This window comes from Carica papaya, chromosome 5, assembly GCF_054855325.1.
Source record: "Carica papaya isolate Zhongbai chromosome 5, ASM5485532v1, whole genome shotgun sequence".
Classification (NCBI taxonomy): Eukaryota; Viridiplantae; Streptophyta; class Magnoliopsida; order Brassicales; family Caricaceae; genus Carica; species Carica papaya.
In genome coordinates this window covers 17,364,907-17,384,634 of record NC_142313.1, presented here as the reverse complement: position 1 = coordinate 17,384,634, position 19,728 = coordinate 17,364,907, and the positions used below count along the sequence as shown (strand labels likewise).

The 19,728-nt window shown below is 36.5% G+C and overlaps 1 protein-coding gene across 8 annotated transcripts in view; it reads right to left on the bottom strand.

The window, feature by feature from the left end:
* The window catches only part of LOC110813177 (Phospholipid/glycerol acyltransferase family protein), a 53,050-nt gene extending 34,262 nt beyond the window's left edge, over positions 1 to 18,788 (bottom strand). For 3 of the 8 annotated variants that reach the window (XR_015819103.1, XM_088219915.1, XM_088219917.1), the window contains exons 1-5: positions 17,995 to 18,787; positions 10,565 to 10,684; positions 10,372 to 10,409; positions 9,771 to 9,835; positions 9,105 to 9,173 (exon numbers count right to left, since the gene is read on the bottom strand). Coding sequence is in view for 7 of the 8 variants with exons in the window: in XM_088219915.1 (XP_088076041.1) it covers positions 9,105 to 9,173; positions 9,771 to 9,835; positions 10,372 to 10,409; positions 10,565 to 10,684; positions 17,995 to 18,519 (817 nt within the window). In the remaining variant the exon portion in view is untranslated. Of the gene's footprint in view, positions 1 to 9,104; positions 9,174 to 9,770; positions 9,836 to 10,371; positions 10,410 to 10,564; positions 10,685 to 17,994 lie in introns of all 8 variants that reach the window. The other 5 variants (XM_088219911.1, XM_088219912.1, XM_088219914.1 and 2 more) reach the window with 2 other exon arrangements.
* Positions 18,789 to 19,728: the final 940 nt, after the last annotated feature.

The window sequence follows — 19,728 nt, the reverse complement described above, 5'->3', positions numbered from 1 at the left end:
AACTTTGGGTCTCATTTGGAAGCAATAAAAGAGGCCCTTATCTGGTTCTGTCTATGGTCTGGGGAAGAAATGCTAAAAGAATATTCATTCCAGATGGAATGGAGGGAAGGGGGTGGTGGCCGTTTATGAAATTCGCGTTCGATCTGGCAAAACGATTCATGGTGAATCCTGAACCAAGTGCTAAGCCAAAAAGTTGTAAAGATTCATTCAAGGGTCTGGGAAATACTACCCCATGAATAGTGGTGTTTAAATGTCCTCACTGTTTGGTGCCGATCTACGTTCTGGCGAAGTCACCATCACTAAATCGTATACGGCGGTTCTAAAATCCCTAGAGACTAAAGAGAAGGCCGAGAAACGGGTAGGTAAACTGTATCTAGCTTGAAAATGAATCAGGACACAGGTTGAAATTACCCGAATGGAAATGTGAAGAAACAGGCCTGAAATACCAAGGTACCCGATCGAGGCCCACTTCAGAAAGGACCAAGCTGGTTATCTCAAAAAAAAAAGAAAGGACCAAGCTGGGAGAATAGATTTGGAACTAAAGGAAAAAGAATTTTTAAGAGAGGAAAAGGAAAAATGGCCCATGAAGATAGGGATTGAAAACTCAGGGCCCTGGTATCACAGATAGGATAAAATGGAATGGAGACCTGTTGGGAGCATTCCCATGCGTGGTGAATCTTCAAGGTCGAAAAACCCTAGTCTAGTTTCACACGAGGAAGGGTGTCATGCAATCGAGATGGTGAAGGGCAACAGGATTATTCCAGACTGGATTGTGTGTGTTGAAGGGAGTCGGAACCAAGTGTCCCCTTAAAAAAGGCAGAATGATATCATTCCTTTCGTCTCTGACAGTGAGCAAGAAGATTTGGCAGACCCAGAGAGTGAAATGGAATCTTGTTACGAGGGTGAAGACAGGGCTGCAGGAATGGCGATGGTTTTTATGGAGGATGGAAGTCATATGACAATGACAAAACCAGACTCATTGAGGAAATTTTCACTCTGAGTTTAGAGAGGGTCAACCTGAACAAAGAGAACGACATTGGTAGTTCGATATGGGTGCTTGAGAACATCCAGAAATTCAGAAACATGATGGGCATCTCCTTGGCAAGTATGGAAGACTATATCTTTTCTTTCTTTATTGAAATTGAAAAGGGAATCTGTATGCTAAGGGAAAAAGAGGATGGTAAAACTAAGAAGAAAAAAAAATAGAACGAGGGCTATAACAGGGAACTCAAGAGACTGGAATCGACGGTGAATTATGAAAGTAGGAGGACTGGGGGGAAAGGGGAAGAGGAAAGGGAGAGCAAAATTAGTCTTTTAATGATTGGTAAAATTGTGTCTTGGAACGTTAGAGGCTTAAATGACAGGGATTAAAGGTTGATTTTATGTGGATACCTTACTAAATGGAAACCGGAGATCATCTGTCTCCAAGAAACCAAATTATAAGAATATGCTAATGAGATAATCAAGAGTTTATGGAAAGTAACAGATGTGGGGTGGCATGTCATTCCAGCTAAGGGCTCTGCCGGTGGTATTAACGTTATGTGGAGGGAAGGGTATGTCAATTGTCTTGGGGTGGCGAAGGGGGAGGTTTCCATTTCTGCCACATTTCAAAACTATAATGGTGGTGTAGAATGGATTTCTCTGGGATATATTGTCGTGGATCTAAGGAGGAGAGGGCTATGCTGTGCAAGGAATAGGATTATTGGTGGGGATTTCAACATGGTTTTAAGAAGAGATGAGAGGAATGACAATCATTTTTCTGCCACAATTGCAGATGAAATTTCTGAAACTATTAATGACCTAGGCTTGGTGGACCTTCCATTATCGGGGGGGAGATGGACTTGGTCTAACCAACGTGAATCGCCTTCTTGGTCTAGAATAGACTGATTCCTTATTTCTGCTCAGCTCCTCCTCAGTTTTCAGGGGTCATTCAGAAAATTCTTCAATGTCCAATGTCGGACCATTTCCCAGTATGCTTGATTTCTGATGGGATTCAATGGGGTCCCATTTCATTTAGACTTGACAACAGATGGTTGGAAGTGGACCGTTTTAGAAAATTAATTGAGAAGACTTGGAAAAGTACACATATTTAAAGGAAAGCCAGCTACATTGTTGCCTGCAAATGAAAGCTCTTAAAAATGAGATCAAACACTGGACTAAAAACAAACTGGTTAAAGAAAGAGAGGAACTTAATGAGCTGTTTTCTGATTTGGAAGAATTTGATTGTAAAGATGAAGCTCTTGGCCTGGATAAGGAAGAGAGGAGGAATAGGGTTGATTTGAAGGTTAAAGTTGCAATCCTTATGAAAAAGGATGAGATATCTTGGAGACAAAAATCTAGGGAGAAATGGTTGAAAGATGGTTGCCGCAACACCAAGTACTTCCATACTTTGGCAAGTCATAGAAGAAGATGTAATTTGTTGAAAGAATTATGGATTGGGGATAAAAAAATAGAGGTAACACTGACATTGGAGAGGCGGTTACGGAGTTTTTTGCTGGCTTGTATTTTGAAGACTGTGCTGATTGTCCAAGAATGGATGGTTTTCAGTTTGGAACCATTTATGAGATTAGCAGACAGTTTTTTGAAGCAGAATTCACTGAAAGTAAGGTGTTGGATAGCCTTAAAATGTGTAGAGGTGACAAGGCACAGGTCCGGATGGGTTTAACATGAAATTCCTACAAGAATTTGGGTTTTTAATCAAGGAGGAGGTTATGGGTGTGTTTAGGGGCTTGCATGAATCTGGTAAATTTGTGAGATCCCTTAATTCTACTTTTCTTGTGCTCATTGATAAAAAAGTGGGTGCCAAGAATATCAGAGATTTCAAACCCATAGCCTTGCAGGATGCATATAGAAATTAATTGCTAAAGTCTTGACTAATCAACTATCCAAAGTCTAAGGGGAAAATATTAGAGAATGTCAACACGCATTTGTGGATGGTCGACAGATATTGGATGATGTTATGGCTATAAATGAAGTGGTGGACAAATTAATTTTGAATAAAAAAGAAAGGGTTCTTTGTAAACTTGATATTGAGAAGGCTTATGGTTATGTCAGCTGGGGTTTTCTTACACACATGATGAGAAGAATGAGTTTTGGACAAAACTGGATTAATTGGATGAACAATTGTATCACTACCATTTCCTTTGCAGTGTTAGTTAATGGCGGCCTATCCACCTTCTTTTTTGCATCTTGTGGGCTGCGCCAGGGAGACCCCCTCTATCCATTACTTTTCCTAATTGTTATGGAGGCACTAAATGCTTTGATTGGAAGAGTTATTGATCTGAATTTGTTAAAAGGCATCACTGTTGGGAAGGGTTCTAGAGTTGTACAAATATCACATTTTTTTTAACAGATGATGCTTTGATATTTTGTCAGCCTGAGACTAGAAATTTGCTAAACTTGAGATGTGTTTTGTTGTGCTTCCAACTGGTTTTCGGTCTTAAAATCAATTTGAGAAAGATTGAATCAGTTAGGTTCAGCAATACAAGCGATGAGAACCAATTTGTTGGCATTATGGGGTGCAAAGCAACTAAGCTACCTATTATGTATTTGGGTATCCTATTGGGTTCCAAATATAAAGATTATTGTACATGGGAACCGGTAATTAATTCAATTGATAGCCAACTTGCCGGGTGAAAAAGAAATTTCTATCGAAAGGGGTATGCTCACTTTTATCAAGAGCACTCTCACCAACATACCCATTTATTATTTATCCACTCTTACTATGCTGGTGAAGGTTGCAAAGACAATAGAATCCATTCAATACCGCTTTCTTTGAGAGGATGATATTGAAAAGAGGAGATTTCACTTAGTCAAATGGGAAGAGGTGAAGAACCCAATTAGCACAAGTGGGCTGGGTATCAAGTCTCTTGTTGAGATGAATATGACTCTTCAAGGGAAATGGTTGTGGCGTTTTCTCACTGACGAGGATAGGCTGTGGAGGAAAATAATTGTTGTTAGATGGGGGGATGCTAATGGCGAGCTCATTTTTGTTAAACCACTTTGTCATCATGGTTACGGATTATGGAGAAAAATTATGATGGGTTGGGCCAGATTTAAGGATTGTATTCAGTGGCCTGTTAGGAAAGGTGACCGAATTAAATTTTGGGAGGATGTGTGAGTGGAGAATACCAGCTTTCTAAGCAGTTTTCCTAATATCTATACGATTGCCCGTCCAAAAAATATCAAGCTAGAAGAGGCTTAAAAGATTATTAATGGCAATGTAACCTGGATGGTCAACGTCAGCAGAAATTTAAATGATTGGGAGGTGAATGAATATGAATCTGTTTTGAACACATTGGAGGCACTGCAGATTAATACTTGTTCTGACAGAAATGAGTGGAACCTGGGCGAAAGGCATGAGTATTCTGTTAAAACATATTATTCTCACATTGTTGGGGCTGACCAGTGCAGGAGTGTTCTCTTCCCGGCCTCTCAAATTTGGAAAACTTTTCCTCCTATAATGGTTTTTTTGCATGGGAAGCTTGTAGAGAAAGCATTTTGACTATTGACAATTTGATGAGGAGGGGTATGATAATAGTAAATAGGTGCTACTTATGCACGGCTGATGCGGAATCATATAATCACATTTTGCTTCGGTGTCCTATTGCTCATAGCCTTTGGTGTATGGATTATTGGGCATAAATTGGGTTAGGGCTGGTTCGGTTAGGGATGAGGTGTGGGCTTGGAATGGGTTGTGTAAAGATTATTCTTTTGACTGTTTTTTGGATCTTATAGAAGGAAAAAAATAGTAGAACTTTAATAGCAAAGAGTTAGAGAATAGTATGCTTAAAAATAAATGATTGCACTATTTAGATTCTATCTTATTAGAACATGACAGTGTTAAGATGGAGGATTTTGGGCATGTCATTGACACCCTAACACAAATGTAAATGTTTTGTATACGGGTGGTGCCCCATTTGGCACTTTGTGAATAATATCTTTTTTACCTTTTTATTTCAAAAAAACTATTTTGATACCCATATCCTAAATCTCAGCCTATTGGAGAAAAGGGGAAAAACAGTAAGAAAAGGGTAAGCCATGAGGACTTCTACAGATTACCATATCTAACCACAAAATAAATTTTCTAAATCCATAGAAATTAAGTTACCAGAGAATTCCCAGCTAATTTAAAGTTTTAAGTTTTATATTGGTCTTGATATGAATACAACATAATTTTTGCATTTGAGTTACTTCCACCCCCTACACCCCAACCCTGAAGAAAATTGAGGTGAGGAAGGGGTAACTTAAAGCACAAAAAAATCATATCTTGGTGCTCCATATCAAGACTAAGATGAAAATTAGAACTAAGAATTAGCTAAGAATTAAATGGAAAATGAAGCAAATTTATGGCTTTACTTTTTATAGAAGTCTTGGTATGAATAATTATAACATCATTTTGTGTTTTACTCCCACCCCCTCCACCCCCATCGTCAAGAAATTAAGTGTGAGGATGCATAAATTAAACACCAAAAGTAATATTGTGATTTTGCATATAGAGACTAAATGGCCATTAGAACTCAAGAATTAGCTAAGAATTAAAGGAAAAGCGCAATGAAACAGGAGTACATTCTTTTCGTTCCTTAAAGGAACTTTCAAAGAACTGTAGAAGCTGTAGACCAAAAAAAAAGCACTTTATCCAAAGTCAATGGATTTAGAATCAGCCTCCAGTGGAAGCTCTTTCAGATCTAAAATATCAAACATCACCTACAAAACTTTGGAGATTATGTAGGACACACTCATAATTACACAATTACTTGTAAATAAGGAAATCTGCAGCACTGTCTTGCCAAGTTTAAGGTAGAAAGATAAGATATTACGATGGAAGAGAGAAAAGAGAAAGGTGAGGCAAGAAGGGAGAGGGAAAAGGAGAAAGATGAAGAAAAGGGTTGAAGAAATTGAGAGAAACCAGAATTTAGAGAAAAATAAATGCTTCAAATTCCATTCCACTAACAATAAGATCCAACTCACATCAAATATCTTTATATTGGCAAAAAAGGGTGTTAAAAGAGCCAATAGAAATCTTGGCAACCAAACAAATTGGCCACTTGAGATAGTCATCATATTTTGTCCAACGGAAAAAGGCACAAGTTGGCAACTTGTGGTTGCCACCCCCTTTGGCCACCATCTTTGGACTCATAAAAAGTGGAGCAAATTGGCCATTCGGAAGGAAAATTGACAAATTACTACCACCTCTGGACCAATCAAAAGTGTAGCACAAGGGGCCATCTCATCCTAAGAAAAATGAACAAATAAGTAACAAGCAACATAACTCTAAATCTTGCTAATATGCCAAACAAGTATATAATATAAGAACATCAAATTCAAACATTACACGAGTATTATAAAGACACTTTCAAGTACCCAAAACATTTCATCTTATAGCTTGTTCTCATTTGTCATCATTATCCTTCACTTGATAATAACTCAACCTTGAATTTTTAAGTAACAAAGATAAAGATTTCACAAATTAAGACCCCAGAAATTCATGGTCCCCCTGGGAAAACAAAAGGTTGATCATAATCACAGGTTCCACCTGAGCATGAAACCAAGTAGGTACAATTTTCCTTCATAGAAACCAAAATGGTATTGTTAAGAAAGGAAAAAAAACAGTTACAATAGGAATTAGGTAGCATCCAATATGTATAAGAAAAAAGGAAGAAAAAGGAGAAAAGCTAACTAGTCTTGCAAAAGAAGCTAATCTTTATACAACGCAAAAAGACTAAAAGAAGAAATTTTATCACAAAGAATCCAAAAATATAATCCTCAAAATCATAGCATTTATCTCCAGCCATATCAATCACAGCCCAGCAAAATAAGACCCACACTAAAGAGCTTTAATCTCCTTCATACTCTATCAACATAACAGAAAAGGAAAAAAACATATTGTCCATGAGAAGGCCCAGAAACACCAAAAGTATCAAAGCTCCAATGCCAAATTCTCCAAGCCAGATCACAATGCAAGAAAATGATTATTAGTCTCCGTGTCTCTAAGACACATCACCGAAGCCCTTAGTGACAAGGCACAATTACATCTGCAAGCTTGAAGCATATTTGTAGTACTAAGCCTACCAAAATTGTATTCAAACAAAAACTTTGAACTTAGGAGAAGGGACCTTCCAGAAAAACTTAATAGGATTATGAATTGGAAAGCCAAGGTAAGACCACAATTTGCACGTACTGGACATCAATTTCATTCATAAGTAAAGGATGTAGTAAATCTTTTCTATCACAAGTTTGACCAACATTGCTAAAAAGACTAAGAGCTTCAATTTCTTCAACTTGTTCTTCGTGTAGCAAATCAAGAGATTCATTCACAAATGGATGGATATTGAAACTATTTTTTGCCACATCTTTGATCAACATTGTTGAAAAGTTTAGGACTAAGCTTCAATTTCTACATCTCGTGAATGACTAAGAGAAATGTCAAATCTGGACTTTACTGACAAAAGAGAAGTTCCTCAGTTCTACTGGAACTTCAAACCCCGAGTATAAATATGGATAACACTGATTTCTAGTTGACAACAAAAGTCATAAATGCATCAACCATCTAGAGAATTTTGACTCAGATAGCTTCTTGAAGACATCAATACCAAAGAAAGCTTGATGACACTGAAGTATATCAGTCCTCTCTATCCACATAAAATCAAAAACCAGATAAAACATATTATTCACAATCAAATAGGTTAGATAAGTGAACTTCAATCAGGAGATGGTTTGTCTCCACCTTAAAACAAGACCATTTTTTGCAAGAGAATGCTCAAGAGTTGTGTAAGGGAAAGCATGGGTATTTGATCCTCAGACCTGCTAGTTATAGCCTAGGAAAATAGAAGAATAAGTAAAGAACAAAAGGAGACTATTACGATTAGGGACAAAGGGCAAGAGAAATCAAGAAGTAGATTTCCAAGAACTGAAACAAAAGGACAGAGACTAAGGTGGAGATGTAGAAAGCTAAGAACCAGAAAAGAGAATATCTGTGCTCTGATTCCCCACTTCATGTCAGCAATATTTCAACAATTAAACAGGTACTAGTATATAAAGTAAGGGGCAGCACTGTTTCTGCAAGTTCAAGGAAGAAAGAGACAGATAAGGAGAAGAAGAGAACAGTGGGGAAAAAAGGGAGAGGGGAATGAGGGAGAAAGGGAATTAAAATGGTTGAAGAAAGGAGAGAAACAGAAATTTAGAGAGAGGAACCCTTCAAACTCTATCTAGTAATAATATGATTCTCACTACATAGAGATATTTTTTTTCAGGCAAAAAAGGATCCCAAAAGAGCCAAGAACGATCTTGGAAACTAGACAAGTTAGCCACTTGATATTGTCATCATTTTTTCTCCAGTAGGAGGTGGCACAAGTAGCCAACCTCACCATCATTGGACCCATGAGAAGTGAGACAAAGCGGCCACTTGGAAGGTAAATCGACGACCTGTCACCACTTTTGGACCAATCAAAAGTCTAGCACAAGGTTTCACCTCCTCCTAAGATGGTTTGTCTCCACCAAATTTTTATGCTAGGTAATATTTTTTACGCTATATAATGGAAGAAGACATACATAAAAAAAGATAGATATTATATGAACAATTTCTAATAATAGAATGTTCCATCTTTAGCTAGTTTCCGTTGTGAATCACTAAAGCTATTAAACTGTTGAATGCTACAAGGTGCTCATTTCATCAACGAACTATGAAAGTGCCCAAACCACCAAGGGTGTAATCAGCAGTTTTAGAACTCCTAAGTGGTACAATACTATTTGGGATTCTATTCCCTGATTAAGTCATTAAGTTCCCTTGCTATTCAACTGAACTTTTTTTTTTAATATAAACAAGCTATTCAACTGAAATATATATTATTAATTACCTCAGTTCTACATCAGATGAGAAGAAAAATGGGTTTCCATGCACCTGATCTACCGTGAAGCAGTAATCTACATACACTAGTATTTAATGGGAATGACAAGGAGCAAAATTTATTAATCGGATAAACACACGAACTTGGAAAATTTTCTATGCAGTTTCACTACTGTGAAGCAGAAATGTACCCACATGGGCCACTTGTTGATGAGGAATAACAAGGGGCAAAATGTACTAAGTATATAAGGACAAGAACCTGGAAAAAGCATCATTATTGGAGCAGACTTATTCTGATGAGCTTCTTGAACTCTTTCAGTCACAACACCTGCAAGCAAGAGACGGTCATTCAACACTCCATGCTTCAGATAATAAGAGACACTAAATGAGTTACTACATTGCGCAATATTGACATACTACATTCAACAATTAGCACAGGGTGGTACAAAGAAGCAAGACAAAAGAAGTGGCAATAGCACTTAATATCTTTTATTTATGAGAACAACACTTAAATATCTTTTATTGATAAGCTCATTTATCCGCTTTCATTTTCTCCAAGAGCTGAAGGAGCGATTTTCTGACTATTTATTATCGGCATAAAAGTTCACAAAATCTTAATCTCAAATTTTAATAGGAGAATCTTTTATTAATAAGCTCATTTATCATCTTTCATTATTTTCAAGCGCTGAAGGAGCTGTTTTCTCATTGTTCATTGTTTACACAAAAGTTACAGAATTTTCATTGCAAAGTTGGTTAATACATCTGAAGCACTCAATGTTCACATGATGAGAAAGCAGAAGGCAGTGGACTGTGGAATTTACTTTACCTGATTTATCATGTGCATTACTGCACTGGTCATGTTACTAAAATTGCTTTACTTTTGTCCAAAAGAATAAAAGATGGCATAAGAAACATAATTATCTACCTGAAACACCTTTAAAATCGGTCGATTTTGACTCCCGCTGAACGTACACACATCCAAGGCATTTGCTGCCAAAGAGAAACAATAAGAACAAAACCATCCAGAACATTACACTAATGCTAAAATAGAACCTCCAAGACCATAAGAAAAAATAAGTTTTCAGAAGTTTATGGTAAAATCTTAAGCATGTATTATTCCTGTAAAACCAGGACATAGACCTTTAAGTCCTAACTCCTCTCTCTTGTGGGAAAGGAGGGAAAGGGAATATTAATTACTGTAATTCAGACCAGAGCCTCTAAATCTGATAGTATGAAAATATAACTTCCCCAAAAAATTTAAATTGATAAGTAAGACTCAAGCTATCTTGTACATTTATCTATATGTATAAATAGAATTGAGAATACAAGGCAGGAAGATGAATATCCTCCTAAGAGCAAAGAGACCAAATAGGTAAAAAGGAAGGCATAAAATTTCACATGCAAAATAAATACGTCAAAGAATTTGACATTCAGCAGAGAATAGTCAATAGGCATGGTAAAATTTCATTAAGGATGAATTGCGAAGATACTCTCAATAGTTTGGCTTAGATATATAGCAGACCAACCTGATGAGACCAACTAGAGGGAGTTTAGCCACTGATCTCTTCAGCAATAAAATCCAGGATTGCATAACCAACATATAGAAAGAAATGTGTCAGTAACAACACAAGATACAAGCTAATATTATCAGAACTCTAACATAAGTAACCACGAAATTCATGATCATAAAAAATTCTTAAGTAGGAAAAGTAAACGGACCTTGGCAACAAATCTTGGAAAAGAAGAAGACATATGATACAAAATATCCAGATATGATACATGATTAGATATAACAGCACCAGGCCTTTCAGGTTCTTCGGATTGATCTTTGCTCTCATTCTAGCCAAAAATTAGGGCGAAGAACAAGGTTACTTTCATGCACCACATATCTTTAAGTATATGAAAACTTAATTCAAAATATTAAAGAATAACTCACAGGAGAAAGGGCAACATAAACAGCACTCATTATCAATGCTCAATGATACCATCTTATAGGTGAGAGGAAAATTCCTAATCACTAAAATGAGGTAACACATGGTATTGCTCTTCTTGACTGTTAGCAACTTTAGCCATAAAACCACTCTAATTAATGAAGACACAAAAAGGCAATCATCAAGCACGTAGAAGCCGATCTGTTAGATAAATCAAGTAACTCTTCATAAGACATCCAATAGATTGAGGTTTCTATGTACCATATCTCTTAATTATTGAAATATGCCCACTTTAAGATCTTCTTGTTATGCATCAAATGGTGAAACAGAAACTTTGAGTAGGAGAATAAAAAGAAAGAGGAATCAGAGAGACTAGAATGAAATGAAAAAGAAGAACTAGAAGGGGACAAGTAAAAGGGGCAAAACGACATTTCCTATTTTTTTCCCTTCCGTATTCCTTTAAGCAAATAAAGCCCTTTTATAGAAGTTTCTAGCAATGTTCTAGAAATATCCTCTAAGTAATCCCTAACAAATCCCCAATTTCTTGCAATTTCCCACTAAGCTCAACTTATGCAAAATCGGGTAAGTTTATATTGTCGATATATATTAGAAATTACATTCTTTCAGACATAAAACTCAAGTACTATTATGGGTCTATTATTTTAATTTCAGTAATTTTAGGTTTTTTTAGTACTTTGCTTTCCTATTCTTATTAGAATTAGCAAATCTTAGTTTAATCCCACTTGAGAAAGGTTACTTAGGAAGCATCATATATGTTATGTAATCTCACTATATGAAACCATACAATTTAGTTATTCAATAAAGTTCTTTAAAAATTCTCCCAATTTTCTTGTTGTAAGATGCAATTAAATCTTAAGTGATGCTTAAAACTTCTTACATGATGTTTAGGAAACCTGAGTTTATTATCTAGGCTTCCATTCTCAAATCTCTATGTAGGTAAACTAAACACATTTTTTCCTACATCAGTTAATGCGATGTAGGAGAGACGGAGTTGATTTTTTCAATTAGGAATTTGGAGATTAAAAACCCAAATATCACGTGTAAGGTTTCTTAGATATTATACGTAAGAACTCTTACGCATAATGAGTCAAAGTTTGATTACATCACACAACAAAAATATTGAGAAACTCTCGTAATATTAATGAATTCTTAAATGCCTCAGTAAGTGAAATTACAAAGATATTTATAATAATTTATAAGTAATATTTTCTAAATAAAATTAAACTAAGAAATAGTAAACTAGTAGAATTAGAAATATTAATCCCAATAAAAACAATAAATTAATACTAATAATATTACGAAATACTAAATCTAATACAAATAGGAAAATATTGATGACGCGGGAGGGTATGGAGAGGATAGAATTAACACATATAACCTACTCAACGTTGTGCAATACTAAAACTTTAACCACCTAAATAAACTCTTCCCTCTAATTAAATCTTCAATACTGAAAGAAATGCAAAAACAAAAATTAGAGAAAATAAAATAAGAAAATGAAAAATGCCACGGATTTACTGATAAGTTGATGCTTGTTTTTTGGCTCAACAAGACTTCTGAACACTCTTACTCATTGAAGAACTTGAAGAAACTAAAAATTAACAAAAACGCTAATAGAAGAAAAACCTAACCTTTCAAGAATTTTTCTCAAATTGATTACAATTGGTGTGTTTACATCTTATGGGCAAAATCCTATTTATAGCCTTTTTCGGAACAATCTACATGAGTACAAACTCTTAAATAAATTAATAAAATAATATTTTAAATAAAATTCTATCTAATTCTAAGATAATTATATAATAAAATATTTATTTTATCTCATCTAAATACAAATGAATTAATTAAATAATCATAAAGATAGAATTTATAATAAAATAATAATTAAAATTAGATAAAACTTATTCTATATGATTTCTATGTAAAACACATGGAAAAATTATTTTAGACATGTAAGAAGTAATTTAAAAACATGGAAAATTAAAAAGTGGGTTCCAAATTCTTTTAAATGTTTAAAAAATATTAATTAATTGATTAAAAAAACAGAGAGGGCCGTTTTTTTGGGGCAACCCGATCGGATTGGGCCGACCAGCCCGCTCGGGTCGCGCAGGGCCGGCCCGCAGGGGCCACAGGCTTGCGCAACTTGGGCCAGCTTGGCCGGTTTCTAGCCCAACCGCGTGGGGCGGCTAGGTGGGGCTTGTCGGTCGTGGGTTTCCTTCTCCTGGGTCATGGGTCGCGCGCCAGGCGGACTTGTGGGCCACGTGGGGTTGCTGCGGGGTGTGGGCTTGGGCTACACGCGTGCGCACTTGCTGGGCGTGGGCCGAATGGCTAGCACACATGCGGGCTAGTTCGCGCATGTGCGTGCGCACCATGCGTGCAGGGAGCCTTGTCCGCACATGCGTACGGGTCGTCCTAAGGCGCAACATGGGTCGACCTTTTGCCTTTGGGTTTGATCTTATTGGGTCGTGGTCCACTTTGGTCGTATGGCTTTGAAGCCATCTTGGGTTGGGCCAAAAGTAGGCTTTTCCTTTCGATCCTTTAAGCCCATTATTCTTACTTGGGCCTTAAACCTTTTGCCTTGGACAAACTTAGCCCATCTCTTGGAATAATCCCAATTAGGAAAGCTTTCAGGGATGAAATTATTTTCCTGTTCTAGGCATCCCTCATTGATGCAAGATTGTATCTTTAGAACTAATTCTCAGCTGTTTATGATGACATCATCCCATCCCTTCAAAAAGATTCGTCTTCGAATCTGAACATTCATCATAAGGGAAAAGATTAGTAATTACAATAGAAAACACATCATACTTTCCCGGTATGTTTACTTTGTTGTTGATGCATGTCGTGACTTGATTCATAATTCATCCGGGATCTGGATCAAATTTTCGTAACCCACTTGCCATGCTAATTATCTGTAAGAGGAAAACAGTACGACTAGGCATAGGGTGGTTAAGGTCAAAATGAATCTCCCTGTAGCTAAGTACAATCAAACTTTCCTTTTCACAAGAGATATTCATTAACATTTTGTCCCTATCTTCAAGACATTGTTATTTTCTCTCTCTATTTTTCTCTTAATGGACCATCTTTAACTGTCTGTTGGGCAACCTTTATGCTTAATGGGTCATTGATCTTCTCTGCGGCTTTTCTTCTCTCTTCTGCCTTTCTTGAGTATTCATCAAAGGACCGTTTAATTTTGACCTAATCTTCATGTACCTCTTTTGATGACAAAGGCGTAAAAACATGATTCAGACCGTCCTTTCACAATGAATATCGGTTAGCGTGACAACTATGTTGTACCTGTCTGTCAAACTACCAAAGTCTCCCAAGTATCAAATGACTGGCATGCATAAGTACAATATTACAACATACCTCGTCGTGATATTTTTCGATGAAGAACAGTACTGTAACTTATTCGGTAACTTGAAATTCGCTACACTCATTCAACCATTATAACCTGTATGGAGCCAGATGCTTGATGTATGTCAACCCTACTCTTTCCACGAATAGAGTGTTTGCCACATTAGCACAACTACCACTGTCAATGATTATTCCACATACCTTACCATTGACAAGACATCGTGTGTGGAAAATGTTCTCTCTTTGCTCGTTGTTTTCACTCCTAACTTGCACGTTGAGAGCTCTTCGCAAAACAAGGACATTACTTCCAAGTGGAACATCTTCGATGGATTGAGACATAGTGTAGTACCTGTAAGAAAGGTTAGTAAAAAGAATACGTTCTCTCCCTCACCTTCTCTCGTGTTTACCTGACAATCTCTTAATTGATAGTTTTGTTTGTCGAGTTGAGCGTTCGGAACTAGAATCGCTTGAATCGGGTCTGTACATTAGTTCTTATGATACAACAAGAAACCCTAAAGAATTTTGATTTCTACTGAAGTTCAGAATTGAGCACACAGAGGAAGAAATAGTGCGCTTCTTGTGTGTTAAGCAACTAGAACCGATTAGGTATGTGAAACACAAAGGAAGGAATAGTCACTTAGTAATAATAATTTTTTTGTAATGAAACAAAAGTAAAATAAACGATAAAAACGTAGATCACAAAGAATGACAATTTGGCCTGATGCATAGGAATCCGATCAAATCCAGATGGATATAATCGGAAGGTATATTTACCTATACTACCCTCAATTTATCGGTTACGCTCTATGACTGGTCAAGTTTCTTTATGCAATGTTGATGCAAGATTATACAAATACAATTAAAAAATTAAACATGGATAATATGCTGAATGAAAACAAAAGTCTTTGCTCGCACCGTTTAGATGAGGTACTTTACCTCCAATTGCTCAAAGGATTTCTAATAACCAATCAGGTGGCATTCTGCTTTTATTATTGAAAATGCAAACAACGTGTCAATTGTCTTATGGGGTGCAATTGGAGTATCTTTGTATTTTTGATATATATAAAAAAAAATTTTGAATAATAAATACGAACAACTTGAATTGAACAGATTGATATGAATTCTAGCAGAATTCAATAAGAATTAACAAATCAAAAATTAATTTGAATTGTTAATTAAAGAACAAAAATGTTGAAAGTAATAAAGATAGATTTGGGTTCTATGAGTCTAAACTCTGATACCAGATCACGCGAAAGGGTATGGGAAGAATCGAATCAATTCCTATAACCCACTCAACGTTGTGCAATACCGAAACTTTAACCACTTAGATAATCCCTCTAATTGAATTTACAATACTAAAAGAAATGCAAAAACAAATATTAGTGAAAATAAAACAAAGAAAGGAAAAATGTCACGGACTTACTGATAAGTTGATCCCCGCTACTTTGCTCAACAAGATTTCTGAAAATTCTTACTTCTCGAAAAACTTGAAGAAACTAAAAATTAACAAAAATGCTAATAGAAGAAAAGTTTAACCTTTCAATAATTTCTCTCAAATTGATTGTAATAGGTGTGTTTACAACCTACGGACAAAAGCTTATTTATAATATTTTCCGGGGCAATCTAGATGAGTACAAACTCTTAAATAAATTAATAAAATAATATATTAGATAAAATTCTATCTAATTTTAGGATAATTACGTAATAAAATATTCATTCTATCTCATCTAAATACAAAGGAATTAATTAAATAATCATACGAATGAAATTTATAATAAAATAAGATAACACTTATCCCATGTGATTTCCATGTAAAACATATGAGAAAATTATTTTAGGCATGTGGCAATTAATTTAAAAACATGGGGAATTAAAGTGTGTCCTTTAGCCTTTTAAATGCTTAAAAAAATTAATTAATTAATTAATTAAAAAAACGGTGACGGCCGATTTTGGGGCAACCTGATCAGGTTGGGCTGCAACTTGGGCCGGCTGGGTCGGTTTCTGGCCCAACCGCGTGGGGCGGCCAGGTGGGGCCTGCTGGCCACGAGTTTCCCTCTCCTGAGTCATGGGTCGCACGTTGGGCGGACTTGTGGGCCTCGCGGGGTTGCTGTGGGGCGTGGGCTCGGGCAACACACGTGTGCCCTCGCTGGGCGTGGGCCGGATGGCCAGCACACATGCGGGCTGGTGCGTGCTTGTAGGTCTTCCCTTTGCGCGCATGTGTGTGTGCACTGCGTGCGGGAAGCTTTGTTCGCACATGTGTACGGGTCTTCCTAAGGCACGGCTTGGGTCGGCCTTTTGCTTTTGGGTTTGATCTTCTTGGGCCGTGGTCCACTTTGGTTGTATGGCCTTAAAGTCATCTTGGGTTGGGCCAAAAGTAAGCTTTTCCTTTCAATCCTTCAAACCCATTGTTCTTACTTGGTCCTTAAGCCTTCTGGTTTGGACAAACTTGACCTATCTCTTGGAATAATCTCAATTAGGAAAGCGTTCAGGGATGAAATTACTTTCATATTTTGAACGTCCCTCATTGATGCAAGATTATATCTTTGGAACTAATTTTGGGTTGTCTTAGATTACATCAATTGTTAAGAATAAAAATCTTATGTTATTAAAACTATAGTAGTACTCCTCAATAATAGATTTCTAAACAGTAAAACAGCTTTACATTTAATATAATTAACATTTCTAAACTATTTAGAAAAATCTAGTACTAGCTCATTTTGCATCATAACGTCAAAGATAAAAAAAAATTCTACACTAGAAACCTCAAATCCCTACACCTAAACAATCACAAATCCATCTAAATGAAAAGCAATAACACCAAAAAGCTAAGCCAACAAGTCATCTGCCAGTTGCAATCACCCACAACCAATGAGTGATGTTGACACAGTCTCCACCATCAGCACCAGAGATCTCCAACTGGCACCCCCTTGAATTCCCACCACAAAACTCTGTTGGAAAACACATCACTCGCTGCAAAAGAGCAATCTAGTTGCTGACTCTCTCAATCCCAACCTTTCCTGCAGCCACATTGAGTGACTGGAAGCCCATGCGTGAGCCACACATGCTATCAAGCTCCTAGTAGGACTCACTTGATCTTATCTATTTTGACTCCTCTGCAATACGAGTTTGACTAGACTGTGTCTCCTGGATTGATTTCTACTACAGCAAGACCAGTCAGCTTAGTTCAAAAGATTTCAGTTATTGTTATTCTTCCCTTTTTAGAAGGCAAATTCCAGCTCTGAAGACCTAACTCTTACTTGAACTCTAGGCAAGATACAGCGAGTCAAACACCATTACTAGGTTTGAGACAATACATTTATTGTAATTTTGGAAGAAAAAAGAATTCTTTGGGTTGTGTTATGCAACCACCTTTCCAATGGCTCTTCTGGAAGGAGTATACTTCAAAAATTCAATAAAATACTTTGAGAACCTCTTTCTGATTGTATGATGCAATCAAACATTTTAAATGTGATGGTTAAGTGGCCAAGTTAACTAAATTTTTATCCCAAAATTCCTAAGAATCAAAATTACTTTAATTTGTAATACACCAGCCACTACCCCAAAAGAAGAACCTTCTACAGTATTTTCGTTCGTACCAATAGCCGCAAAGACCTACTGTCCCCGACATGATTCTACCTTACATAAAAGAGATCTACAGAGAGACAATGCATGCATCCGGACGACATAATCCACCAATGGAGAAAAACAATTCAATGACCCGCCTCGCTTCAGATGGAAAATATTAATAACAAACAAAACTCTCCTGATACACCAACCAACCATAAAACAGAAAAAAGAGTATTTTCCTTTGGAACCAGAGGAAACAAAAAAGAATCTGTATACCTGAGTAGTTGAGTTTTGGTTAGAATTGGGAGTTGAGCCGCAACAATCTTCCCGAATCCAATAGAAGCCGAGGACGAAAAGAATAAGCCTGGAGAGAAATCTGCCGCACTGAACGATGATGGCCCTCCTCCAGCCTCCCAAGTGAGCATAATCCTCCTGCAGTTCCCCTTCCTCCTCGCCGCGATATGGAGCGGAGAAGAGCGTGCAAAGCCTGCAAATAAGGTAATAGACGACGAGAATAGTGATGGCGAGAAGCAGGCGCAAGGGAAGCAGCGTTAGCATTGCAAGTCCTAAGAGAATCCTCTCCTCGAGCGGGAGGGGACCGCGTCCCATGGCGCCGTAGACGTCGGTGCGCACAAATGCAGCAAATTTCTTGTGGAGCTCCTCGATGTTGTTTTGAGAGGCGGGGTTGGATTCGGGTTTGAGCAACGGATGGTCGTCCTTGGCGGAGGCGTCCTCTGGTGTCGTACCAGAGGAGTGCGACGTGTCGGCTTGACAGTGGAGGTCTTTCAGCTCCGATTCCATATCGATAACAGATGATTGTGAAAAGGGAATCGGGTTTAATTATCAATTGGGATTAGAGCAAAACATTGTAGAGAAACAAATCAATGTTGAGAAAGAGGAGTTGAATGAAGCAGAAGAAGAAGACTGCGTGCAGATCTGAGATAAGTATCATCACGCCAACATCAATCAAGTACAAAAGCAACTTTAATAAAATACTCTCGCGCAACTTTTAGGGAGATTGGATCCCTGTGGATCCCTGTAGACCAGACCAGTCAGAGTTGGAGAAATTGGACTTTAGTGGTTTGAGCAAATACTAAAATACCTTTGTCGTCCCACAAAGGTTCATATTTTATTTTATATTAACTAGTACTTCTTTAATTATTAGTATTTTTTATCTAAAAAATTATAAATTTTAGTTATATATCATATAAGTGTATGTATTATCAATTCAAAAAACATATATTTTATATTTAAAAATGAGATAAATACTTGAAAGATGTCCGTTTATTACTCAAAGTTCATATTTTTTCTCCATTAAAAATACACTCTTAAAATTTTAATATTTATACAAATTGACCTTTAAAATTTAATTTTATTAATGTCATGCCCACGTGGCTAATAATGCTTCCTACATGGATATGATATATAGAAAAAAAAACTAATAGTGTGGTAACGCTAGAAAACACCAAACATTATTTTTAAAAAAATGCGTCAAATGTGAGGGTTTTTTAAACCCATTCATGTGCACTCCTTCCTTTTTTTTTCTTTCTTCAGTTCCATTAATAAAGAACGTCTCTTCTAATTATCATTGTGCCTACTCCTCGTGGAGGCCCCTAATTGTCCTTTGTGTTGCCTCCCTTTCTATTGCCTTCAATTTCAAGTAATCTTTACATATATATGTATTTAAGATTTATATATACATATATATATAGAGGCAAAGAAAGAAATCTTCATATATATATTTTGGGTAAGAGTAATATATATATATATATATATATACACACAAATGTAGAGAAAAGTGAGGTTGATATGTTGGTGGAATATATACATATATGAATATTAAAGAGAAATATGAGAGAAATGAGGCAAATTAATTTCAAAATAATCTTCATATAGATATATATATGTATTAATATATATTTATACATATATATAGGGAAAAAGAGAAAGAAATCTCCATATATATTTTTTGGATAAGAATGATATATCTATAAAGAGAGAGAGAGAATG